Consider the following 27,880-nt stretch of genomic DNA (forward strand, 5'->3'; position numbering starts at 1 on the left):
ATGTAATTTTTATCTTGTTTATCCAGCGTCCGCTACATTGTTGGTTGCTGCCATATGCAGCTAGCAGTGAACTTCTTGTACAGAGATGTACAGAGATGAGATTATTTGTAGTGTAGGAAGATGCTGCAGTTCCTCCTCTTGCTATATTCACAGAGCACAATGATGAAATACTTTGACAGATCACTGTCATTTCGTGTCATTTGTTTAACATGACGACTTGCACTAGGCTTGTATCACATAGTATCACATATCACATATCAAAAGTTTGCATCTTATTTTTTTATGAGTATGGGTATGACTAAATGAGTTCAGTATGGAATGGTTTCCAGATACCAGTCTCAGTACCGATGCATCCCTACTTTTTATTCTAACATCTGAGTTGCAGCTTTTATACAGTTTGACGTTTCTGAACTCTTGCATTAATTTGTTTGTCATATTGACTCTACATTTATATATCAAGGTCATGCTGCCAGCTCATTACCCAAACGAGATTTTTTCCCCACTCATCTCTCTGTTATGTTAGCTTGCCTGTTGCACCTTATACAGCTACATGTATAGTCTTATTTAAAAGTGGGGTTATAATGGGCTGGAGTGACCTGTCTGGCCATGCATTTGATTTATTGTGTGTGTTGTGTTGCAGCTGTCACTAGCAGAAGAGAGGATGAACAGTCTGGATAACTGCTTTTGTGAGCGGACGTGCAGCGTGAAAGGGGAGACCTATAGGGAGGAGCAGGTCTGGACAGATGGCTGCAAGAACTGCACATGCTTGGTGCGTTGAGCGTCCTCTGTGTATGGAGATCCCAGCAGGGCATTGCTGCCTTTGTTATAGGCGACGGTTCCACCCCTGAGGGCGCTAAGTGGGGAAAGGGGATATAATGGGAGAAGAGGCACAGAAAAGGGATTGAAATGGTTTGTTTTTGTCAAGAAATGCTGGGAAATTTGTACAATGCCTGGATTAAGCTGCATAATGAGGCTCCCTTACAAGTGGCTTTACCGTGCATCCTGACAGTGCCTGCTCCACAGTGGTTGTAAACACAAAGTGCTATCGGTGTACACTGCTTTGGGTCTATGAATCAGTTCTGTATACTGAGTAGTTATTTAAGATCTCTCTCTCTCTCTCTCTCTCTCTCTCTCACACACACACGACATACAGTGGTGCTTGAAAATGAGAATTTTCTGTATTTCTACATAAATATGACCTAAAACATAATCAGATTTCTACACAATTTCCAAAAGTAGATAAAGAGAAGCCAATTAAACAAATGAGACAAAAATATTATACTTGGTCACTTGTTTATTGAGGAAAATGATCCAATATTACATAACTGTTAGTGGCAAAAGTATGTGAACCTTTGCTTTCCGTATCTGGTGTGACTCCCTTGTGCATCAATAACTGCAACTAAACGTTTCTTGTAACTGTTGATCAGTCCTGTATATCGGCTTGGAGGAATTTTAGCCCGTTCCTCAGTACAGAACTGCTTCAACTCTGATGTTGATGGGTTTCCTCACATGAACTGCTTGCTTCAGGTCCTTCCACAACATTTCTACTGGATTAAGGTCAGGACTTTGACTTGGCCATTCCAAAACATTAACTTTATTCTTCTTTAACCATTTTGTGTAGAATGACTTGTGTGCTTACGATCATTGTCTTGCTGCATGACCCACTTTTTCTTGAGATTCAGTTCATGGGCATACTTTTCTAACTCACAGATAATGTCAGGTAATATCATTTTCCACAATAAATAAATGACCAAGTATAATAATTTTGCCTCATTTGTTTAATGTAGTTCTCTTTGCCTAATTTTAGGACTTGTGTGAAAATCTGATGATGTTTTTGGACATATTTATTCAGATATATAGAAAATTCTAAAGGATTCCCAAACTTTCAATCACCACTGTAAATTGTCTTGTTTAGGGTTAGGGGAACCAAGAGCTGCCTTGGCATAGACTCTACAAGTATCTGTCCTTGAGGGGATGAACATCATTCTTCCAAAAGATATTCTCTTAATTAGTGTTTTAATGATGAGGGTGGAGAATGATGTCCAACAAATCATTCTCGTAGATGTTCATTTGGGTTGAGATTTGGTGACTGTGACTGTGAAGGCCATACCATATGCTTAATATCAATTTTATACTCACCAAACCATTCAGTGAGCTCTAGTTTCCTGTAGAGTCAAGTGGACACAAGCCATGCCAGCAACATGTGTAATACAGCATAACAGAGCCACCGGGTTTTCCTTTTGTTGTGTGTGTATGTGTGTGTGTGACTAGTTAAATCTCAGTACACATGTATATACATGCCAGGGCAAGCAGGAAGCAATCTGCAATTACCTAATTAGCTGCTTTCATCCACTTACACAAAACCTGCGATGTGAACTGTGGTATGAAAGGTTAATTAGCAGCAGGTCATTACTTCTCTCATTGCTATATGCTGTATCTCCTTTTTTATTACGTGTACATATCCAGAAAATATGGCTGTCTACTACAATGTACCTCGCTATATATTAGTGATGTTTTCCGGAACAGCACACACTGTTTCAGCTTCTTAATACTTTTATAAGCACAGCTTGTAACTGACGTTGTGTACACTGAAAGATGGCATATGTTGTTTTCTATTTGGAGCAGCATAATTTTCCTTTTATATGGACGGTTTGAGGCTTACTGAAAGGCTCCCTATGTGATATTAGTGAAGAAGTGTAAGAACACAAAGCAGTGAACTGCTCAGAAGTAAATGCCTGCTGCTGTGATGCAGCCGGGTCGACATGCTTCTCTCCCCGTGTTCCCAGCATGTGTGTTGATAAGTTTTGCCTTGGAGTGTACCCTTGCCCTGTATATTTTTGTGTTTTTCCTGCTCTAGCACATCTACATCAACTCAAGAGAGTCCCTGTTAATTAGGTGGCTAATTGGTTCAGATGTATTAGAGCAGGCAAACAGGTCGGGGACCTCGACATCAATCAGCCGTATGGATTCTTATTTGGGCTTTGAATGTTAGCATGATGTTCTCCACTTTCCTTCCTTTTCAGAATGGTACAGTCCAGTGTGAAGCCATCGTTTGTCCCCCTCTGGAGTGTCCTGATGGTTCCATTGCTGCCTATGTGGCAGGAGAGTGTTGCAAAAAATGTCAGCGTGAGTACCCGCACACACACCACACACAAACACCTCCTACCTCTTCTTCCATGCACTCATCCACTCCTTGCTGCCAAAGTTGCCTTTTTCTTCCCTCACACTCCCACATATGTACACACACATAGAAACTGAAGATACTATAGCAGTGCTTTTCATCTCACGCCCCCACAGGGTTGCCTGACAACTGACCACATCTCCCAGTTGCTTAGCTACATGCTTACTGTGTCTCCAGTGGTGTCCTCCCGTACATATACATATCCAAATAAATTATTCACGAGCTGGCAATAAAGTGCAGCCCTCTGGGGTGTAGGCAAATGGAAACCTGAATTTAAACCTCTTGGCCTAAGAGTGGATCTTTCTAATATTAGATTCATTCGAGTCTATGAATGTAATCTCTATTCCATTGCAATCAGAAACAATTTGATTTAACTTCCCAAAGCATATAAATGCTGGTGAACATGTTATCTCATTCCAAGAGCCACAAGTAAACCATAAAGCAGCATAAAGCTCATTGTTTAATATTAGCACTGAGTGTTTTTCTCTCTCTTTTTTTTTTTATTAGAATGGTAATTTTTCTTATTTTCACTTTCAGCTGTACACAAATTCTGCATGTTTGCTCAGTGCGTAATACTTCTACACTCACCCCTTCAGCTCCCATTTCCAGATTAATAAGATCATTCATAAATGGCTTTATGCTAATACAATTTGAAGAACACAATATATCAGTCCCCTCCAGGATTTCGAGAATTTGCGATCGCAGAAATGAACGCAAAATCAAGCAAACACCAAGATATTCGGAGGAGCTTGCCATTTTTCAAAATTACCGCAGATTTAGGCCAAGACGTGTCATGTGACATCATCGTTCAATTGCAATTTCACCAGTTCAACAACAACAACAAAAAAACTCAGCAAGTTGCAAATTTTGAAAAAAGCAGCACCAAAATCAAACATTTTTGGCCGCAACAATCACAAAAAATTGTACAAATCCTGAAATCCTGTACAAGACTGATATATATACACAATATACATAAATACAATATACAATATATAGTAAATACCCAACGTTATGGACCTGTCACAAAAAAGACTTCCTTTGTACAGGCTTGTAAAGGAATTAAAATGATATGCTTCATATTTATGAATCAGTCAGATTTTTTTTCTTCCAGTTTCTAGACTTTCCCCTACATTTTCTTCCAATTTATTGGAGATTCTCACTCACTAGCTAGCTCTCCCTGTGATGTGACAGCTATCAAAATACTTCCTCTAAGGCACGTGAAGCCAGTCACCACATCCTTTCAAACTGCTGCTCATGCTACATCACGGGGCAGTGTAACACACTTGAAGGTGCTATCTGCCCTGTTCCGCATACAGGTTGTTCTGATTAACAGTGGAGATTGCCTTTCCTCCAACCCAGAAAGTTGGACCAATTTTACTTTCTTGGACTCAGTCAGACAGTTTTAATACTTTTTGGTATTAAAATGACCTGAACATTGCTCCTTCCAGTAAACATTTAAACATTGAGTCATACTGAGTCATAAGAGCTAAGGGCTACAGTACTTTTGAGTTTTGCGGCCAATGTTGACTGAAAACATATACCACACCGTGTATGTTTTGAATCCAGACAGTATCCAGACAGTATCTGGATTCATTATTCCCCTCACGCCTCACGTACAATGCTTTAAAACTAAACCTTCTGATCACTTTCCTAGTGAACATAAACCAGTAACAAGAGGGGTTCAATCCACTGCAGTAGGTTTAATAATTTAAGTTTCAGTTGGATTTTATAGTTGAAGTGACATTTATCTTATGATTCTAGCTAGTAGTAGGGGCTTTGTAAGAGTTGTGTATTGTGTAAGCTCTATTGCTAGCTAATCATTTTCCACTATCGCTGTGGTGTATTGTCTTCCACATGAAGACAAACAAGGCACAAATTAGCTGAGCTTTTTGTTCAGTATGACAGGACAGTGCTAAAGCGCTTTTTCGTTATAAATTCGACACACAGACAGACACACACATGCTGTCTTTTCTTTGTACGTGCCCTTAAAAAAGTGAAAAAAAAGATAAGCACCTCAACAAATAATGTTTGCTGTGTTTTGAAATGCCATTGCTGTCATGGTATCCAGTTATGACTTTCTTGTGAGGTACTTTGTTCTTATAGTTTTGTGATCTTCATCTTTTTGGTTAGTTTGTTGTCAGTAAAGTCCTAGCACCAACTTTCAAAGTTTTGTGATTTTTTTGTCAGATTCTGGCCATATGTCTCATTTGCACAGAATGGGAAGCAAAAACAAATGTTTCTTGGGACAGTTGATGAACAAATTGCATGACAGTTCTATGCTGTTTGGTGTTGCATTTTATCTGAAAACTGGAAAGCAAGATTTTTTTTCACATGCTCTGAGTATGTAGTAGCTCCTTGGCCTTCTCATATGCTTATTGACCTGCTCAAAGCAGAGCCACATGCATTTGTTTAGTTAAGTGCAAGCCCATTTAGAAATCCCCTGCTGTGTTCTACATGCTCATATGAGGACATAGTGTTTGCAGAAAAAAAAACGACGCTGGCTGGACACTGTTTTGGTGTTTAAAAAAAAGAAAAAAGGAAAAAAAAAAGCAGCTTGGTTTCACTGCTGTCAGGTTGAAAGACAGATAATGATAAAACTCAGCTGGTAGGTTGCCTAGGAATTCTCCTTCTTCTTTTAGAAACAAAAATTTATAACACGGTACCCACAGCTAATGGAGTGCGACACCTCTATGGGTTCTGTAAGTCCTGTGGTGCGTTGACACATAAAACGGCATAAAATCTGAGATTTTTAAAGACTTTTCTACTTACTGTGCTTTTCCTGTGTGTCTGTGTGTCTGTGTGTGTGTGTGTGTGTGTGTGTATGTGTGTAGCTATGTGCATATTTTTCGGGCAGGAGTTGTCAGAAGGGGACAGAAAAGCTGTGCATCATACCAGTGGATTGTGCCAACTCTATGAATGCAAGGTGAGAGATCAGAGCCTGTATTCTATAATCTTACTGTGAAATTCTATAGGAAATTACCAAAATGCATTGCATAGCGTATGTTATCCACCTTATTTTCAGTGTACCCAAGGATGAGTTATCTTGTTTGGTTATCTTGTTTTCATTCAGCTAGGTATACATTACAAAAAACATTAGCATTTATTAAGTATTGAAGTTAATTTACAACTAGATATGGAGTTATGTAGTGTTTTTTTTTTTTTAAATAAAGTTTGTATTGTTTTTGTACAGTAACTGATACTATTTGTGCAGTTCAGTTAGGGATAGTTGTAGTAATGACCGTTAACCTGACCGTTAGCCAGACAGCCAACACTATGCTTTGCATATGTATTATAAAGAAAATCATAAGATGATATAATTTTTACCCTTTTATTTACTTACCCGGGAGCACGGTGTCTTAGTGGTTAGCACATTTGCCTCACACCTCCGGGGTTGGGGGTTTGATTTCCACCTCTGCCCTGTGTGCGTGGAGTTTGCATGTTATCCCCATGCTTCGGAGGTTTCCTCCGGGTACTCTGGTTTCCTCCCGCAGTCTAAAGACATGCATTGTAGGCTGATTGGCATTTCCAAATTCTCTGTAGTATGTGAATGGGTGTGTAAGATTGTGCCCTGCAATGGGTTGGCACTCTGTCCAGGGTGTCCCTCCGCCTTGTGCCCCGAGTCCTCTGCGATATCCTCCAGGCTCCCCATGACCCTGTGTAGTATAAGCGGTACAGAAAATGGATGGATGAATTTATCGATTTTCTTACTCACAATAATATTTTCTTGCCTTTAACTTAGACTGTACAGTTTCACGACATTGAATATAACATGAGGTTATACCATTGGGTAGTATATACATAATAGTGTTGTAGATCCTATGTACATAGTGTGCTACACTATGTGGCCAAAAGTATGTGGACACATGACCATCACACCCATATTTGAGCCTTCCCCAAACTGTTGCTGCCAAGTTGGAACCAGATAATTAAGATTTCCCTTCACTGGATCTAAACATGACAATGTGCACAACGTGAGCTCCGTGAAGACATGGTTTGACAAAATTGTTGTGGAAGAACTCAAGTGTCCTGCCCAGACCTCAACCCCACTGAGCACCTTGAACACTGACTGCACCCCAGGCTTCCTCACCCAGCATCAGTGCCTGCTCTCACTAATGCTCTCATAGCTGAATGAGCACAAATCCCCCAGCTATGCTCCAAAATCTATTAGAAAGCCTTCCCAAAAGAGTGGATGTTATTATGACAGCAAAGGTGAACTAAATCTGGAATGGGATGTTCAACAAGCACGGGTGTGATTTGTCAGGTGTCCACATACTTTCGGCTATATAGTGTATTTACCCAGTAGAACTTTATTTGGGACTCTGCCACAATATGTACATGTAATATCAATTTTAGAGCATAATTAGAATTTAGATGTAATAGTTAATTTGATTTTAAACAGTAGACATTTATACACAATTTTCTACGCTCTGCTTATATAGCCAATAGGTTTGACAAGTTTGGGTACATATAAATATTATGAAATTTTATTCGGACAGTCCTAAATGTTAATGACATGATCACTGTGGCTATGGCCAGTCAAATGGAAACTGTGACCTTAGTATTATAAGTTAATTTTTCATCCAAAGAGAACCTAAAAGTTTCACAATAACCTATAACTTGCTTCTGTATTTGAAAATAAGGTGGATACTGTAGGTTTATTGTGCAGTTTATTATTATTATTATTATTATTGTTATTATGTCCTCAGTGCAGAACTACCTTTGGTACTTTACTCCAAAGACACACAGCTTAGTCAGGTGTGTTTTATTATACCAGGACCGCACGATGCACAAAGTCCAGAACAGCGAGTGCCCCGAACTCAACTGTCCAGAAACACAGCAGGTCACTCTTACTGACAGATGCTGCAGAGTGTGTAGAGGTGAGTCCGATCTACATCACTGAATGTTCATTTTGGGGGTTTTTTAAAACAGGGAGTGAGAGAAAGAACACAAGTATACCCCCATTTTGTGTGGGTAGATGACAAGAACAAATTGAATTGAATGCTGCAATGATAAATGAGACTCAAAGTAGATGGACAAGTGAGATTAAAATAACTGATGACAGTCTTTCCCAATTAAAATGTCACTCATTTATGGTAATACATCATGATGAGCTTAATGCAGTGTACAGTATTATAAGCACTCACAGTCGAAACACTGCAAAGAAATTCAAAATGTACTTCATTTCTGGCTTACATATTAGATCTACCTTTAGGTCTTGTACTTTCCAAGCCATTTTCACTCATTTTATGGTTGAGACCAAGGCTGAGAAATGTAATAAAAAAAATTCAATTTGCTCTGCTCTGAGCAGAACCAATAGTTAAACCTTTCCACTGTCGTGTTTCTATTCCAACCTAAATGGGTTAGAACAAAACACACACACACACACACACACACACACACACACACACACAAGCTATAAAATGTTACTGTTTGTGCAGTAATTTACCAGAGGTTGTTATTTTCTATATAATAGTATAATAGTGTTACCCAATTCCTCATTTAATATTGCACAGACATGCTAGCAGGCTAAATACCCATCCCTAGCTAGCTTTTCTCTCATTCTGACAGCAAGCAGGCTTGGTTATTTTTCTCATATCACCATTAACATGAATGAGAATATATGTGGCAGGAATGTTTATAGTAAATTTAATTCACCTTGTTTCTTCACCTATGAATTGCCTTGTAACTTTACCCTGTGCTGCATAGCGCATGTAATATAGCACACTAAAGGAAATTCCACAGTACATAATGTTAATCCATGAGTTTGGTGCTAAAACATAAATAAAAAGCTAAATGGGCTACACAGACAAAAAAAATAAGTTCTGTGTAAAGTTACCAGAAATTTGAAATTCTGTTAGAGAGCTCTTATGGATGCTTTTGTTTTTGTTTGTGTTTTTTGTTCTTAACCGAATACCATTCATTCCTACAGGGTGTCCAAAAAGTATCCATACATAGGGGAAATTAACACTTTTTAGCAAAATGTATCTTTACTTACTAAACATCCTCTACATGATTGCCAATTCTTTATAAACACACACTGAGTCGTCTCTCCCAACTTTGGCTCCCAATTTGGGAACAGTGTCGTGTGTGATGTGTAATCCATCACAACCTTACGACAGCTTCCAGATCGAGCCATGAGAATGATTTCAATACGTTCTTCTTTTATCAAAGCTATTCTTAAAGTCTATCTGAAAAAAAGAAATAAATAAACCAAGTACGAAAAATTTTGGAAGAAATTTTGCTGAAAAGTGACACCCTATAGTTTTTGTTTTCATTCCTCAAGTGGGTTTGGAGCCCTGGTTTAGACATTATACACTTTATCATTGGCAGTAGTTATGACAGTAAATTCCTTTGTGTCCAAAAGGCCATGATTTCTGTGCGGAGAGCAACGCCTGCATGGAGCACTCAGACTGCCTGAATCTGGACGCAGGATCGAGCTGCAGCTGCAAAGAGGGTTTCCGCCCGCTCCGCTCAGACAATGCATACTGTGAAGGTAAGCTGTTGGGCAGCTGCTCCAGGCATTTTACATTTACTCAGGTAATGATGTACTGATATACTATTCAGATGAATAACCTTCATCTGGAAGGTTTACTGGCTCTCTAACTGTTGCCAATGGAATATTGTAATATACTGTATATTACTGAGTCTTGCATAGCAAGGGCATCCTCAGATAATGTCTCTCTTGCTAATTGGATTTTTACCAATTAAAATGACATGAGACGAGAGGCTGGTACAGATGAACCTATAAAGACAAAGTAGGCTAACCTCAAATTCCATTTTCACCTGAGTTATTTTAAGGGAGTCGTATCTTGCTTTTAAATGCTCTGTGAAGTCCTAATGAACACAAAGTAGCGATTACGTTTGACTTTTTATTCCTTATCAAGTCAGACAGGATTCCTTTCATTAACACTGGACATGGTCTATATTCCTCCTACTGCGCTAGACTAACATTTAACTGTTAGGTAATTTAAAAAAATGAGGTTAATTACCTTGATGCATAGCCTTCACTGACCCATGGTTACACAGCAGACTAATCTGGATGTGATGGACATATTCCTCCTTGCCACACCTTTCTCAGACAGTTAACGTCCACCATCAGCAGGAGTGTGTCATGAGTGTCTCACCTACACCTGTCCATGTTTTCCTTTTCAGTCCCCTTACTGTCTGACCTACTTTCTTAGCATGGCTAATGAATTGAGCCGATTGGTTCGGAGAGCTTCGCCCTGCTTTGCCTTTACCACTGCGCGGAGCAGACAGATATGTAATGAGCGCAGTTCATCTCATCCAAAAATAAACCCTGCACCATGCATGGGCCATCAGTCACCCCTTGCTGCTTTTACATACGCCTCATGGAAATGGGTGTCAGGTAATTACACAAGAACAGGAGAATATGCATAATTAAAATATGCTATCTTGCACACTGATTTAAAATTAATGGAGAGTTCAGCGGTCCTTACTAGGTTAAGCTCTACTTCAACTAATGGACTAGCTTGAAATGAATTCTATATCCTGCAGTGTTTAGCCCAGCTAGACGCTATTGAGTTGAGTTTTTTTATACGGAAAGCCTGCTAAAAAATGCCATGGAGAAATTAGTACTTACATTGTAATTAGTTTTTATATGTTAAAATAATGTTATCAATAGAAGTGATTTTTTTTTTTTCTTTTTTAAATCTAATTGGTAATTACCACAAGAACCAAAGTGTAACCTAGAAATGTTTCATTGGTGAAAGTCATACTGCCCTACTTAACTTGAAGACCAATTCATCAGATTTTCCCCCTCATTTGGGTGAAGCCCGATGTGCTTAGAGTAGCAGGAAAACAAAACTATATTTTGTGTTCCTCTTATACCAGTGTATGATATTATAAGGACTAATTGTTATTGTTAATTGTTATTTATAAGAACAGTTAATTAAACACGCTGTGTAAAGCGAATCTAATTTAAAGAATGACTATGGTTGCTACTATGGCCTTGGGACTGCAATTACCAAATACAATTTTGCACTCAGTCTCCTTTAGTGAACAGTGGACTAGTTCAACAAAGACTTCATGTGAAAACCATAATGAACTTTCTTTTACTTTCACACTATCTGTTGTTACCCAGATGAGGACGGGTTCCCTTCTGAGTCTGGTTCCTCTCAAGGTTTCTTCCTCTTAACACCTTATAGGAGTTTTTCCTCACCACCGTCTCCACCGGCTCGCTCAATAGGGATAAATTCACACACTTAAAATCTGTATCCTGTGTTTATATGTTTCTGTAAAGCTGCTTTGAGACAATGTCCATTGTAAAAAGTGCTATACAAATAAAATTGAATTGAATTGAATTAAAGACCATAAAGACCTGCTTAAAAAACTGTGATTGTGGTGATCATCCGTGACAGTGGCTTACCAGCATGTGATTAAAATCTGAAACGTGTTAGGTTTGATTCGAAAATGACGGCATTTCGAATAAGGAAAAAGTCAATCCTCTGTTGGAATGAGATCATTTTGAAATGTTAACTGCATTCCAGTAAAACAGTTTGAGTAAACACACATACGTAAAGCATTTATTGCACTCACATTTGAACTTTCCTTGAAGGCAACAGTTAAGCAGGTATTTTCGAGCATTATTATGCAAGTTCAAAGGCAACAGTGATCTGTAATGCCTTTTTAACCTTTTTAAAATTGTATTTCTCCAAAAAAATAAAGTTGAGGCAACTTTCAACCTAGAGGCAGTGAGCTACTCGAGTTTCAAAAACCCTCACCTCATTAATTCCTTGTTGTTTCTAGTTCTTCAGCATCCTCTGAGATGCAGGGGTACTCTTTTGTGGGTGGCAGAGACAACGGAGAGCTACTTCTTTAAAGTTGTCATCCACATCGCTGCTCTCGAAATAGACTCTGACGATGAGATCAGTCCCCTTTCAATTTTTCATGTGGTTGGTGGAAGGGCAGAGACTCAGGGGGATACTCTTTAGAAGCAGAGTGCTGCTCTGTCAGACAGAAAAGCAGGGGGCCTCAGTTCCTCCCCTCGCTCGGTGCACTCAAATAGAAGCTGAATTTTCCAACACAGCAAACACTGGTTTGGGGGGAATCATTATGTGTATGTGATAAACTGGGATGCTGAATGTGATCACAGCAGGGCTGTAGTGCTCACTGATATGCAACAGGAGTGGACAGATAATGAGTTCACCCACTGTGTAGAGTACAAAATCATCCCCATATGTCTACTTGTTGTGTGTGTGTTTGTGTGTTTTTAAATTCTGCAACACTTCCCAAAACAGTTATTAAATGTCTTAGGGTGTCAACATTTTTATACCTGTATTTATCTTACCAAATATACAGGGCGTCTGTTAAAAGTTTTTTTTAATCACACACCTTGGATTACACAGAATAGAGATATTTTATATGAAAATACATACTAAGTAGACCGTTGGCATACAAATGGTTCAATTTTGTCATCTAAACACATTTATTTAAAAAAACCAAAAACCTAAAGGATTTTGCTTTCTATCGATATCTAGTCTCCAAGGGGGATTCCAGTAGACCAGTTCAGGACAAATGTCTCAGAACCTGTTGAAAGGCTTTGTTTGATTGAGTTTGAGTGGAAAATGTCAGTAGGTGGAGGAAGGTTAATTGGCGTTGGCTGAAGAGGAGCAACCAAATCCCAAATGTAATTACAGCTGAGGTGAAGTCAGGGAGAGAGCGCCGAGTGGGCGAGGAGGATGAACTGACCACGCTTTCGTCAGAGTGACCTTCAGGGCATGTGCACACAGAGCCGTTGTGTGGGCAAAGAGATCACTTTAAACCAGCAGCACACTGAAATCGAAATCCTAAGCGCCACCAGCCATCCACAGCATAACATAAGCAGACAAGTACAGAATATGGATTCACAGGAGATTTAAAGTCCTTAATCTTCTAAATAATACCTCTTATATTAGTTTCACAGTAGTTATTGAATAATATGGCTTATGATATTATGAATAACTGAATAATAAGTTGAGAATTTAAAATGTTAATTATAGGCACCCAGCAAGCAACTTAGCTCTGCTTAGCATGCGGCTTTATTTCTACATGTGGCATTAGGGATTTAGAGGGGATTTAGCTGGAGATGACTTCTTGACTGGACTTGTTCCTTTTTAACCCTTTAAACTTTCAATATTTACTCCTTGCTTTCACAACATACCCAAATACCCATACCCATACCCAAAACCTTGGATCAACTCATCTCTAAAATCTCTTTTCCACAAGAGAAAACTTGCCTTTAAGCAGAAGGACTTTGCTGAAATATTTAAGGCTAAAAAGAAGTATAAAAACAAATTGGAGCAGGACTTTGCAAATATGAACACCAAACAGGCTTTTCAGCGAGTCAGGTCTCTTACTGGACAAGCCGTTAAACAGACTGCTTCTGAACCAGATCCCACCACCTTTGCTGCTAATCTTAATAATTTCTATGCCCGTTTTGATACCTCTGATTTTTCAGCAGAGTGTGATAGCCTTTTGGATTCTTTGCCTTCTCAAGAGCTGGATTATGTGTCCCTTCTAACTAAGCAGGATGTCTATTTCCAGCTTATTAAGTGCAAACTGAATAAGGCTCCCAGGCCAGATGGAATTCCAAGTCAGGTCTTGAAAAACTGCGCTCTGGAACTAACCCCCATTCTTCATTCTCTTTTTCTTCGATCACTTTGTACTTCAACAATACCAGTCACATGGAAAACATCAGTTGTTATTCCTGTTCCCAAAAAACCTCACCCAACAGAGTTAAATCACTACAGGCCAGTGTCATTAACTTCGATCATAATGAAATGCTTTGAGAAAATGGTTCAAAACATTATGATTCCATATGTTTCATCCTTTTTGGATTGCCTCCGATTTGCATATAAACAGAAGAGAGGTACAGAGGATGCAGTGGCTTTTCTCTTGCACTGTCTACTTCAACACCTGGATATTCCTGGAAACTATGCCAGACTTCTTTTCATTGACTTTAGCTCCGCCTTTAACTCAATTCAGCGTCATCAGGTAATCAAGAAACTACAGTGTCTGCAAGTCCCATCACCACTAGTACACTGGATTTATAATTTCTTTTCTAATAGACCACAAGTGGTAAAGGTAGACAATGCATTATCGCCCATTATTGTTCTCAACACTGGCGCCCCTCAGGGGTGTGTACTTAGTCTACTTCTTTATATTCTCTATACAAATGACTGTCAGAGTCCAGTCACCACCACTCATTACTTTAAATATGGAAATGATACTGCCATTCTTGCATTGCTTAAAAAGGACAATGATTCTTTTTTGGACTATCAACGCTCCAAAGCTCATTTTGGTACATGGTGTGATGATAACTTTCTCCACCTTAATATCGAAAAGACTAAGGAACTGGTTTTTAGCTCTTCCAAAACACTGACCCATCCTTCCAGTATTACCATTAACGGAGAGATGGTTGAAAGGGTGGAGCATTTCAGATATTTGGGCATTACATTGGACAAACATCTCAACTTCAGTCAGCACACACTAGGTATTTACAAGTGCTGTCAACAGAGACTCACAGTTATTCATAAACTTAAATATCTGTCTGTTCAGCCTAGTCTGCTTCTTCTTCTGTATCGAAGTATTATTGAACCTGTTCTTATGTATGGTGCCATTTGTTTTTTCCATATGCTAACAGTTACCAATAAGAACAAACTCTTGAAAATAACTAATTGGTATTCCCACCCCCAATTTATCAGACTGTGTCATTTCATATACACTTTGGAAGGCACATAAAATTTTAAATGATCCAAACCACCCACTTTGTCAATATTTCAACCCCCTTACTTCTGGCCGCAGGTATAGACTACCCATGTGCAGAAAGGCCAGCTATGGTAGGAGCATTGTTCCTATGGCTATACGAGCATTAAACACATAGGTACTCAGCCATCGTGATGCCAGTGCATTTGTTGTATGATCCTGATGTTTTTCTTTTTGTCCCCTTCTCCCCTCTATGCCTGTGATTGTTTATGATGGTTTATATGTATGATGTTGTTATGTTTTTGTTTTTCTATGCACCCACGGTGGATACAGATTTCCTCTTTGAGGACCAATAAATTATCTATCAATCTATCTATCTATCTATCTATCTGTCTATCTAACTGAATTGTAATAAGCTTAGACTTAAAGGGGTTAACTAAGCATCATCTTCCATTTAAATACATGAGATGCTTTTGAGAAGCCTCTTTCTTAACAATAAACGCACACACACACACACACACACACACACACACACACACACACACACATGCAAACCGTCAGCACCACTTTGGGTAAATGAGGAGTTTAAATGGGACAGCATAATTCATTTCCATTGATCAGGCCTAACAGAGTCCATTCTTCTTTTCTGAGCGTTCACAGCATTATTCGCTTTATTGTTCCTTATTTTACACTGCAATGAGAGGCATCGCATATCGTGAGATGATTTAGTGCCTGTGAGTTTGTGTTAATGAGGCCATAGCAACGGCACGGCTTTCAAACGATGCACTGTTGCTGTCTCCATTTTGTTGACACCTCACCGATTCCTGTTAATGATACAAGGTGCTTTCAAGGTATTCTGTCTCTCTGTCACTTAAAGCCTCCATAGAAAGGACATTAAGGCAGTGTTTTCAAGTGCCTCTCAATGCATGGGTACCTCTTGTGGACTCACACTCTTTAAGAGCTAGTGACTCACAAAGGCTAATTAGAATGAACTAGCCTGACTCATTATTAGATGTGTAGTGTTGTTGTTAATCAAAGCCACTGAAGCGGTGCTGTAACTCAAATCAAGTATTTGGCTGAAGTACCTGCTGGAAAAAGTACATGCTTAACAGAACTGATTAAATCTAGTTAGGGCATAGCTTATTCATACCTCATAATTCAGAGCTTATTATTATTCCTTGACATGTAAAACACATTACTAAAGTATTGGAATGTAGAAATTCAGACAGGATGAAGGCAGTGTTATAAATAATTGGCACTCACATTTGGTATGTGCACCTGTGAGCCCTGTCCATGGCAGCATTCACTTGTGTTAGTGCTGAAGTGATGTTATGTGGTTTAGAGACCTGCTTCTGTTTGGTGCACAATGTAGTGTGACACACACACAGACACACAGGAGTTCTTCCGTCGATTTCGATGAAGACCGAAGTTTCCATTTCTGCCTCCATTATGGAGAACACAAACTGGAACTCGACTTGCACGTGAATTGGATTATAGTGAGGAATACTTGCGCAGCATCGGCCTCACTCTTACTTCCCAGTGACCAGTGGCAAGACTGAGTCTGAAGATGGCCCCCGGGCACAGTGATTCATACACCCACTTTGGAGATGTCAATCCGCCTACCAAGTCTTTGGACTGGACTTTGGATTAAACCGGAGTACCCGGAGTACCCCGCAGCACGGGGTGAACATGCAAACTCTGCACACAAAGGGCCACGGTGGGAATCGAACCCCCAACCCTGGAGGTGTGAGGCTAACCACTAAGCCACCGTGCGACCCCCCCCACCACACACACACACGAACACACAAACATACACACACACACAAACAAACGCACACACAAACACACACACATACACACACACACACGAACACACAAACATACACACACATACACACACAAACAAACGCACACACAAACACACATACACACACACACACAGACAATGATTGTGCATTTAATGTGCATTATTGTAAGATTAGCACTTGAAAACACTGCATTAATGTCCTTTCTATGGAGGCTTTAAGTGACAGAGAGACAGAATACCTTGAAAGCACCTTGTATCATTAACAGGAATTGGAGAGTTGTCAACAAAATGGAGACGGCAACAGTGCATCGTTTGAAAGTCGTGCCGTTGCTATGGCCTCATTAACACAAACTCACAGGCACTAAATCATCTCATGATGCCAGTTTGACAGTGATTTCCATTTTATAAAGAATTGAAAAGTTTGTTAACAATTTACTAAAGTTGTTGTGAAACACGAAACATTCACAAAATACGTTATTTCCTGTTATCACATACAACAGCTATAAACATTCATTTCCTCATCATTTCTCTCTCTTGAAGATAATAAGACAAAAAAGCAGTTTGTCATGTGACCACAGAAACCAGCAAGTCCTCTTCCCTGAGGACTTTCTTACAGTGGAAAACTTACCTCAAGGCACTGATGTGGAAACATCTACCATAAACAGCATTTTTGCAGCAAAACCCATCAGCCTTCATTATGTTTTTTTGTCTGAAAAGTGTCTCTCATGTAATATGCTGCTTTCCTTATTATCATGTTATTTGTAACATTTTGTGCTGGAAAACTAATGTCTGGAAATCTAAAATGGTTTTGTACAGACTAGATAAACAGTACGTTTACATGGACAATGATATTCCGATATTAACCCGATGAAGACGATACTCTGATTAAGAAACTAGCATGTAAACAGTGATTATTGATGACCTTAATCTGACTAAAGTCATACTTGAAGTAAACACAAATTGAATTAAGACGTGGAGTATTCCTGTTTTAGTCGCATTATCGACGTACATTATAGACATGTACACATGTTTTAGTTTTCACCGCATTTTGCAACAGGACACATACACACACGGCAGTGCGCAACCGTTTGACGGCAAACAAGAGAGCATGACTTCAAGCAAGACGGCACATTTTTGGTCCGCGTGGGAAACGATTGTAATGTTAAGAATTCTGAAAGAAATGGATATTATGAAGTGCCTCGATGGCCGTAAGAACAGGAATGTTGCTGGAGAATTTGTATCCGCAGTCGTCTGTTTGCACGTATAGCATGACAAATAATTAACCGCACTTGGAGCTTTCGTAAAATGAAAAATGAAACCCAAAACTGTATACGGTACCACAACGAAGACGAACTGTATGTTGATACGTGAAATTCTGGAGGGGACGTCGGACGGCGTGGTGTGGGGACATAATGACATGTGACGTTAATCGATCTATGTTCTATAACACGTAAAACAGGAACATGAAAGGAATATTCTAATAATAACTCATGTAAACACCTTAATCAGAATATTGTCCTATTCAGAATAAGGTCAATAATTAGATTATTGCTGTCCATGTAAACGTAGTCAAAGTTTGTACTAAAAAAATAGGTTGCCTAAGACTTCTGCACAGTACTGTACTTTAATCTCATTTGGCTGATGTTTTTATTCAGAGTGACTTACAACTGAGTCTCCAATCAATATACCGATGCCTTCACCACTGTGCCATAGTTGTTACTATGGAAATGATAACATTATTAAAATGAGTATATTAATATAAAACTGTGATTTTCCTTGCAAGGGGTATTACTGCCAGAGACTGTGCTGTTACAGAACATTATTATTCACAGTTTAATCATTATATCATCCATTATACTTCAATCATTATAAACTTTTCATGCTCATAGGGGAAATCTTCTGTATAATTGTAGAATGGCTTATTCCTTCCACAGAGACCATTCAAGAATGAAATAAGGGACTCTGTACTGTATGGGCCAAATTGGGATTTGTTTGGTGCCATTTCATTGAATAATATTGGTGAAAAAGTTTTGATATTGGAACCACTCTGGACCTGAACATACTCCGTGGTCCTTTTCTCTTTTCCTCTATAAACATAATGTTTGGGTTTTGATTTGAGTTTTATACATTGTGTGTTTCTTAGCAGTTCACTTAGGTTTTGATGTTAGGTGTTGGACATAATTTGAAACAGCGACTGCAGAAATTTGCAACAGTGTCGCTGGAGGCTGAGCAGAATGAGTAACCAATACAAGAATTTTGAAACCTGTTGAGTGAATGCTTTTTCTATCATAGCAATAAAAATAACTCTCAGTTTGGTCCACATAGAGTGCTGTTGTGCTATCTGAAGAGTTCTGAAAAGACACTTGGAAATGAAAAATGCTTGTTAGCAAGTATGAAAGCTGTTATAATAATATAACTGCATCAGAGACACTGCAGGAAATCAGATTAGCTATTTAGAATGATGGTGAATTGCGCTGTACTCTACTGAAAACATAAATCTGCTTCCAGCTTGGTTCAGTGTCTTCTCCTTCTGGCTCCGTATCGTCAATCCACTACGATTCTTCATCTGTATAATCAGATATTGCTCTTGAACAATAATCAACCTCCTCGGTGCCATCATAGTCTGTCATTTTGCAGAGTAAGCAGCCGAAATGTAAATAAATGTAAACTGCAACAACATGTTAACTGGCCCTCGATGTAGGCTACAACACTACAACACAAACTGAATCCCAGTGGGAATGAAACATGGAAGTACTCAGATGACCTACAACATCTACAAGCACCATGTTTGTGCCATTTTAACATACACCCAGATAGTATATGTACTCACCTTCCACTTTATTAGGAACACATGTACACCTGAGCATTTATGCAGTTATCTAATCAGCCAATCATGTGGCAGCAGCACAATGCTTAAAATCAGGGAGATACAGGTCAAGAGCTTAGAGTTAATGTTCACAAAATACAAAAGTTCTGTGGGTGGAAATGCCTTGTTGATGAGAGAGATCAGAGGAAAATGGCCAGATTGGTTTGAGCTGCCAGGAAGGATAGAGTAACTCATGTAATCACTCTTTACAACCGTGGTGGACAGAAACGTGTGTCAGCATGTGCAAAACATCAAACCTTCAGGTGGATGGGCTACAACAGCAGAAAAACAAGAATCTGAGGCTATCATGGGCACAGGCTCAACGTTTACATACACACAAATGTGTGTGTGGCAGTTTCCTAATAATGCATTCACATTATCTATCATGTGAGGAAAAACAAACTCCCTTTCTCTGACGGTTCTGGTTACATAACCATTTTGTGTAACAGCTTTCAGGAAGGTAGCTTTTAGAGGCTTTCAAACCTTTGGCTTCTATAACTGCTGTTCTGAACAGTTCCATCTTGGCAAGTCTCTGTAGAAATGTGCTTTTTTTATCAAAACAATCCGAATGACTTCTGAACAAGTGAATTACTCTATAAAGAATTGTTTTTACAGAATCTTTGCAATTGCCCTTTAAGCAGTTGTTATGGGGATGAATTTTAGTAAACAAAGGACCTGAATGCTGGAAAAGTTATTTTATGGTATTTTATAGAAACAATTGACTTATCTCAGTTTTCTCTTTTCATTTAGGATGTTGACTAAAACTTGCATAGTTGGTTCAAGTTAAGGCAGTACAAATAAGGTAGATATGGCTCTAAAAGCATATATATATATATATATATATATATATATATATATATATATATATATATATATATATATATATGTTTGGAAATTTGCTATTTAAATGAATTTGTTTAGTTTTGATTAGTTAATTTAAGTTAAGTTAATATAAGTCAATCATGCATTTTACTAAAACATACATGAACTTTACTATTGCTTTAAGCTCTGATCTCTATTTCTTTAGCACAGATACTGCACATGCATTAGCCTCAGATTTCAGTTTAGCAGCAAAATCAGTATTGTTTTTGTCAGTCTAGATTAATTCTTTTAGTGAGTCAATAGTTGTAATTTATTACTGAGTAATTAAAATTGAAATTTTGTGAGATTTCACTGCCTTCATTTACATATTCCACTTGCAATACCTACTGCAAATACAGTGTCATCATGCACTTATATAATTCAATATATTTATGTTGCTCAAAATGTTCTGTAAGTCATATACAAGATTGCACTAAATGTTGTTTGGTTGCACCTAAGGCATCTGTTTACACCATTCATCATTTTCTTATTACTCTGAGTTGTTTGGTTATAGGGTTAGGGTCTGATTGGAATCTTTTGGTATATTTAAAACCATGCATCTCTACAGCTCCAAGGTGCATTAGTGAGTCTCTGCTTTGGTGCCAGCAAAATAGAAAAATGACCGAGAAGTTAAAGGAGTGTCTCTCTGTTCATTTATCTTTTTGTGTGAACGAGTCTCTTGACCCAGATCACTCTTGGAATAAAAGTGTGCATTGATTTCACAAGCCTTGTGCTCACAATGCTCCTTCTCGTTTTATGGCTGACATGTGACAGGACGATCAAGAGAATGGAATTACTAATGGAGACAGAAACCCTCTGATTGTGAGGCCTCAGTAATCTCACTGATGTGGCTGAATGCATCACCTCGTTGTGAGAATTGCTTTTAGAGATTGCTGTAATCACTCAGGTGAGATGCGTCTGAGGAGTCTTTGTGTCAGTGTATTAGGCTTAAGTCAGATTATTTCAAATAGCAAATGCTGAGTTGAGAAATGGATGGATTGTTTGGCAGATAGAGGAATAGAGGAATACATTAATAAAATAATGCATGGGTGAATGACTGAATGAAAAAGGAACAAACTAAGATTCACAGCTTGTTAACTTGTCTCACGGTTCTACACTATCCAGCACAGTTCTTATCTATCTATCTATCTATCCTATCTATCCTGTCTTGTTTTTGCCAGCTTGTCTGCCATCACTAAAGAGTGATGGATGGCCTTCATCGCTTAACAAGCAAGTGTTCTTTCTTTCAGTCCAAAGCTGAGAGTTGATTGAAGCTCTCTTCAAGGAGATATAATTCTCTTGAGGTAGTGTGAGGAGAGAGGTGAATAGCGAAACGTCTGATACTCTTTTATTCGCTAGATTCAAATCAGTGACTTATGTAAATTAAAAATAACATTGAAAGTGGCTTTAGAGAAGGCCAAGGATGTTTGACTGAATAATAAACATGCTTGCTGAAGCAGGAAGCTATAGACTCAATACAAGGAAAAGAAAAGTTCAAGGACAAAGATAGATGTGTGAAGCAAACTGGATAAATTTTTCATTTCACTCCTACACTGATGAAAATTCAAAGTTTTTGAAAAAGAAAAAAAAAAAATCAGTTTTTGGTGATTTGATTTAAGACTCATTAGAATTAGAATTTGTCAGAAGAAATGAGATACAGCCTGTTCCAGTTGTCCCTGACCTCTTTATTTGTCTGACTTGTGTTTTTCTTAAGTGTTTTCTCTCTCTCTCTCTCTCTCAGGTTTACTGTTAATTGGCCACCCACAACTGAGCAAAATCCTTTCTTTTTCCATAGTTGCAACAAATGCTACAGTTTAATTGCAGCTTTAATATCGTTTTTATATCAGTGTGACTAGTGAAATGATAGTGTCTACTTGACTTGCAAGTATTACAAGCTGAAGACAAATTTTTATCTAGCCCATTGATGACCAAGCTATGCCTACATCCATTTATTTTATTAGTCAAAGAGCTTTTTGATTGCTCACGAGTAACATCAATTACATCATCGTGCACGGTGTCAAAATGGTTTTGTGAATGTTAAATTCTGTACTGAAAACTTGTGTACTGTGATTTGTGTTTTGCAGATATTGATGAGTGTGCGGAGGGTAAACATTACTGCAGGGAGAACACTATGTGTGTGAACACCCCTGGATCGTTTATGTGCATTTGCCACACAGGGTACATCCGCATTGATGACTATTCGTGTACCGGTAAGGAGCAAATCCCTTGTTCTGAATGTGCAATGCAATAACCAACTTCACCAAATGTCCAGGAGGTGGACTACATTCAATGGTGCAGTGTAATAGCGATAGCAAATATGACCTTAATGCCATAGATTTGATAGAAGTGACTCTACAGTGCCTTGTGTGTAATTAAAAAGCTGTTCTCGCCAATGCAGTACAGCTCAGTGGAAATTGGGGTGAGGTTCAGCAACATGTGCATTTTTTTCTATTCCTGGATTGAAATACAGTGATTAAACTGACCAGAAGTGTTAAACCACTTGACGTGTAAATGTACCAAATGTGTAGAACGATTGGTTTTTTGGGTGTATGCTAAAAGTTTATACTGAAATTCATGCTTTTTTTTTGGTTGCAAGAAAATCTAAAATCCAGGTAAATAATCCGTAAAGACTTAGAAATAGATGGACTGAACCGAATCCAGTACAAATTTTTGTCTTTATGGCTTTATCCATTCCATCCATTTTCTATAACGCTTATCCTACTGGGTCACGGGGAACCTGGAGCCTATCCCAGGGATCATGGGGCACAAGGCGGGGTACACCCTGGACAGGGTGCCAATCCATCGCAGGGCAGAATCAGATACACATTGACATTCACACACCCATTCATACACTACGGACACTTCGGACATGCCAATCAGCCTACCATGCATATGTTTGGACTGGAGGAGGAAACCGTAGTACTCAGAGGAAACCCTCGCAGCATGGGGAGAACATGCAAACTTCACACACGCACAGGGCCGTGGCGGGAATCGAACCCCCAGTCCTGGAAGTGTGAGGTGAACGTTCTGACACCGTCCACCCGTCTTTACATGCAATACATATCCATAATTTGTTTTTTAATTCTGACCTTTGTGTGTGTAGTGCAGGTGTACCAGTTTTATTATAGACCTCACATCGTTTTTAATGCTTTATTTACCAGACAGCAGATGAACCATTTACAGCATTTAATTTTTCCTGATCCCCAGAACATCAATATTGTAAAAGAGATGGATTCAATTTTTCCACAGTGCTTTCACATAGATCATGATTAAACAGCCTGGGAGCTGGGGGCGACTGCGCAGAGCTTTGCATCCCCCTATAAAAGTCAATTTGTGTGATTAAGTCAGCCTTTCTCTGGCTCTGCTATAGTGACTTGGTTGTAAGAGGTGCTTACTGGAGTCAAATGCTTGTCATTCTTGTATTGACTTATGAAGATAGAACTATACATGTACCATCTTCACCTTGGCATGTAGAGTGGGGTATAACTCTTTCTGACACACACACTCCTCCATGTATATCGACCAGTGTGAACAAGTAGTGGATTGTGAGATTGTAAATGGCCTTGCATGCAGCGCATCTCTAAATGAGACTGAAGGCCATATTGAAGAATTAATAGCATTTGCGCAAGAACTGATTAAATCAGTGTTGCTCAGAGTTGGTTAGAACATGTGATATTATGGGATGTGATGTGATGCAGATTGTAACCAGCAGTGCTTAGTGCTGAAGAGTGAAACTCCAGTCCCAAGAAAGGTTTTCCTCCTGCCAACTCACGCAAAGCTTGGCAGATACTGGATTAAGTGAATCAGTTGTTATGTGAGGTGGAATGGTAAACTCTGCCAGTGCTGTAGCTCTTAAGGACCAGGGGCGACAAAACGGGTCGGCCCGGGGGGGCTTGGGGCCCGGAGCATAAATTATCCAGGGGGCATAGAAACCCTAGCGGCGTCCCTGTTAAGGACTGCTGGTTTTATTGAATTTATTCTAGGTGACAGCCCACTGGTTTATGGCAGGTATATTAATGCTTCAGTGTTGAGCTACTTTGTTTCTATAAGTGAATATTTGATTAAATATAGAGAGGTAATATTAAAAAAAAGTCTGTAGGCATGGTGTTATTATACCTAACTGATTTGTTCAGCCTTTATATAGTATATTGTACAGTATATGACTAATCATTATTGAAGTATTTTCTGTTTCACGTTGTACAATTAAGGTGTGGAACAGATGTGTAGGATAAATACTGTATGATGATACTGCAGGATATTTAAGGCCTAGAGGCATACAGTTTCTTTCCTGTGACTGATCCTGTGTTGCTTGTTATCACAAAGCTGACAACAGAGTTTGTTCATCAACGATGAATGCTGAAATACGAGTGCCATTCTAACCAGCCTACCCTTTTATTGTGTGAGAAATATTTTTTATTTTGAGTAGAGATTGACTGAGTAGAGATTTTTCCCTATAATATATTGTGTAGCCTTTAGCACGCCCTGTGTAAACCGAGAGATACTGATTAAGATACAAGGTTTGAGTAGACAAACACTGATAAAGACCTTAGGTTGATTTTTAGCGTCGTAAGACGAGAAAGCTGATACTCTCTATACTGTGAATTGGGAGGGATTTTATTTTCTGTGCTGCTAGCAGATTCTCTTGTAGAAGGACAATATATAATGTTTTGTGAAATTTATCTGACAGGTAAGCCCTATCGACTCCATTCTTGTGTTGTTTGTCTGCTGAATTGCCTAAAGCACTGGAAGAAGAATTGTGGTGGAAATCAAAATCCACTATTGTCAAGGTACTAGGTTCTTATAATTATTTGCCTGTTTGACTGATAACTTGATTTGAATGTGTTCAATTCAAACCTTAATAAGTACATTTTTTAGTTATTGAGGTTTGAATTTAACGCACTCAAATCAAGTTATCAGTCAAACAGGCGAATAATTATAAATAACAAGTAAATAAATAAATGTGAAACTGATGACAATTGAAAGGAAATTTGTTATTATGAATGGAAAGTTCATGAATAAAAAGCTCTGTAGTTAATGTTATACAAAATATTCCTGTACGCATTTAAATAACGAGCCTAATATTTGAATAGCTGGATTAAATTAATAAAATAAACTGCAAAAAGTCTAAAGATTGAGAACATTTGGTTTCTACAGGAAAAATCTGCATAGGATGCACATTAGGCCCTTTTTGCAGTAAAACTCCAGTGACTCATTGTGGCTTTGGCAGTACACATACATACATAAGTATGCCAATAGTGCTTTCCTGTTGTCCCATGCACACTATTTTTGTCCCACGCTTTGAATCCCTCTTGATAAGAGAAAAGTCCTCTCACAGTTAGCACAGTCTGCCAACAAGATGGTTGAATCAGACACGCTTCCCGGTTGCGGTGAAACGTTTCAAAACAGTCAAACTTTTAATTAGACGTATCTCTGGTTCCATTTGAGGAGTGGATTAGTCCTGTGTGGGGTTTTTTTGGATTTAAAAGACAGTAATGCACACATGTAACGTACACAGTGCTAGTGATTTCACTGTATCTTCATCGCAGATGTTGTAATTAATGGGTAGTGAGCATCTGTTTGCTTTGAATGTTAACTCACAGAGAACATTTCTAGTCCCTAATTGCAGACACCACACACACACACACAAACACACACACACACACACACACACACACACACACACTCAAAGATAATAATTCTCTCTCTCTCTCTCTCTCTCTCTCTCTCTCTCTCTCTCTCTCTGCACCTTATTAATCCTGCTCTACTTTATATTATCCCTTACACCACTCTTTGACAAAACACTATTCGCTGTCCTCCCAAGAGACACAGGCAATTAATTGCAGATTGCAGAGCATTGTGGTTTGTTTGTGGCCCCCGAGACACAGATTTATAACTGTATTCGTCTTAATATAAAACCCAGCGGCTGAGCTGATCATGTGATTTAAGGCTGCCACTAGTGTATGTACAGTTGAGTGCAACGGTTAACAAATAAAAATGAAAAAAGAAAAAATAGTTTATAAAGATCAAAGTTAAAGTTTTGTCACAACCACCTCAGTCTTCAGACCGGATTTGAAGAAGCCAGTTTATGGCGTCAGAACTGTAACATATATCTGGTGGCCTGAGAAAACCCTTTACATGGCCTACTATATATACTGTAGTTGTGAAAACTATGGACTTTCCTGAACTGAACTGTGTTTCAATGTGCAAGTATTTCAACGGTGGATTAGTTGTTAGCATGTTTGCCTCGCACGTCCAGGGTTGGGGGCTCGAATCCTGCCTCCCCCCCCTTGTGCGCAGAGTTTGGATGTTGTTCCCATACTTCGGGGGGTTTCCTCTGGGTACTCAGGTTTCCTTCCCCAGTCCCAGACCATGCATTGTAGGCTGATTGGCATTTTCAAATTGCCTGTAGTGTGTGAATGTGTGTATGATTGTTCCGTACGGTGGGTTGGCACCCCATCCAGGGCATCCGACGTCTTGTGCCCCGAGTCCCCTGGGATAGGCTCCAGGCTCCTCATAACCCTGTGTAGGATAAGCGGTACAGAAAATGGAAAATATGGAAAGTATATGGAAAGTAAAGTTCTAGTATTATAAAATCTACAATAAAGTATGTATTGTATACCTATGCATTGTATAGGCTAGTGTTAAGGCTGATACTTACTTGACACAGGTATTACTGCTGGGTTAATGAAAGTACAACTTCTCCTGATTGACCCTAACACACAATCAGCCTTCTATTCCTCCTTTAACTTGAAGGTCAAGATTTCACTTCATTTCTTACTGAAGTGAGGCGGGGCTTCAAGTGCTCCGACATTAAGGAAGATTAGCCTGTAATCCCTGAGAAGGGAACACTCTCTGTTTTGCTCTCTTTCCCCCTTTCTCTTTCTCTTGATCTTTGTGTATGTGTGTGTGTTACTCCAGAGGTCAGTAAAATGGCTTTAATCTGATGATAACAGAACGGGCTGACTCTTTTCCGATTTGTGTGTGGGTGTGTGCATCAACTACCTCACGTACCCACCGGGGGTTACAGAGGAAACAGGATTAGAGCGAGCCAGTTCAAAGACGCTGCTATCAACAGTGTTTCTCAGGCCTCGCTCAGAGCGTTGGGCTTTCCAAAAAAAAAACCCCACACATGACTGGAAATTTTTGGTTTACAAATATAAATGTATGTCAGTGAATACAACACCTGTCAGTAGTGGAAAACTGAATAGTGTTATAATTCTTGTTCAGCTTCCTGGCAGTCTCGGCTTCCTGGCAGTCTCAGAAACTTGAATACTCCACTTTTTCCTTTTAAATTTTATGTAAGGAAGTGTCTCTAAGATGCTAGCGGTGACTGTTCAAAAGAGACAGGGTTAATTAAGGCATCAAGGCCTGATATTTTATGTCATCTCCCACCTCTGGTGTTTTATGCGCAGACAGACTTGCATTTTCACAACACGGTTTGCATGCAAGCTAAATATATAAA

At 39.0% G+C, this 27,880-nt stretch overlaps 1 protein-coding gene across 1 annotated transcript in view; it reads left to right on the forward strand.

The window, feature by feature from the left end:
* The window catches only part of nell2a (neural EGFL like 2a), an 82,343-nt gene that overhangs the window by 18,041 nt on the left and 36,422 nt on the right, over positions 1 to 27,880 (forward strand). The window contains exons 8-13 of the mRNA XM_053641460.1: positions 641 to 769; positions 3,024 to 3,126; positions 6,013 to 6,104; positions 7,956 to 8,058; positions 9,546 to 9,674; positions 22,503 to 22,628. Coding sequence (XP_053497435.1) covers positions 641 to 769; positions 3,024 to 3,126; positions 6,013 to 6,104; positions 7,956 to 8,058; positions 9,546 to 9,674; positions 22,503 to 22,628 — 682 coding nt within the window. The remainder of the gene's footprint in view (positions 1 to 640; positions 770 to 3,023; positions 3,127 to 6,012; positions 6,105 to 7,955; positions 8,059 to 9,545; positions 9,675 to 22,502; positions 22,629 to 27,880) is intronic.

The sequence above is a fragment of the Ictalurus furcatus genome, chromosome 14, assembly GCF_023375685.1.
Source record: "Ictalurus furcatus strain D&B chromosome 14, Billie_1.0, whole genome shotgun sequence".
NCBI classification, from domain to species: domain Eukaryota; kingdom Metazoa; phylum Chordata; class Actinopteri; order Siluriformes; family Ictaluridae; genus Ictalurus; species Ictalurus furcatus.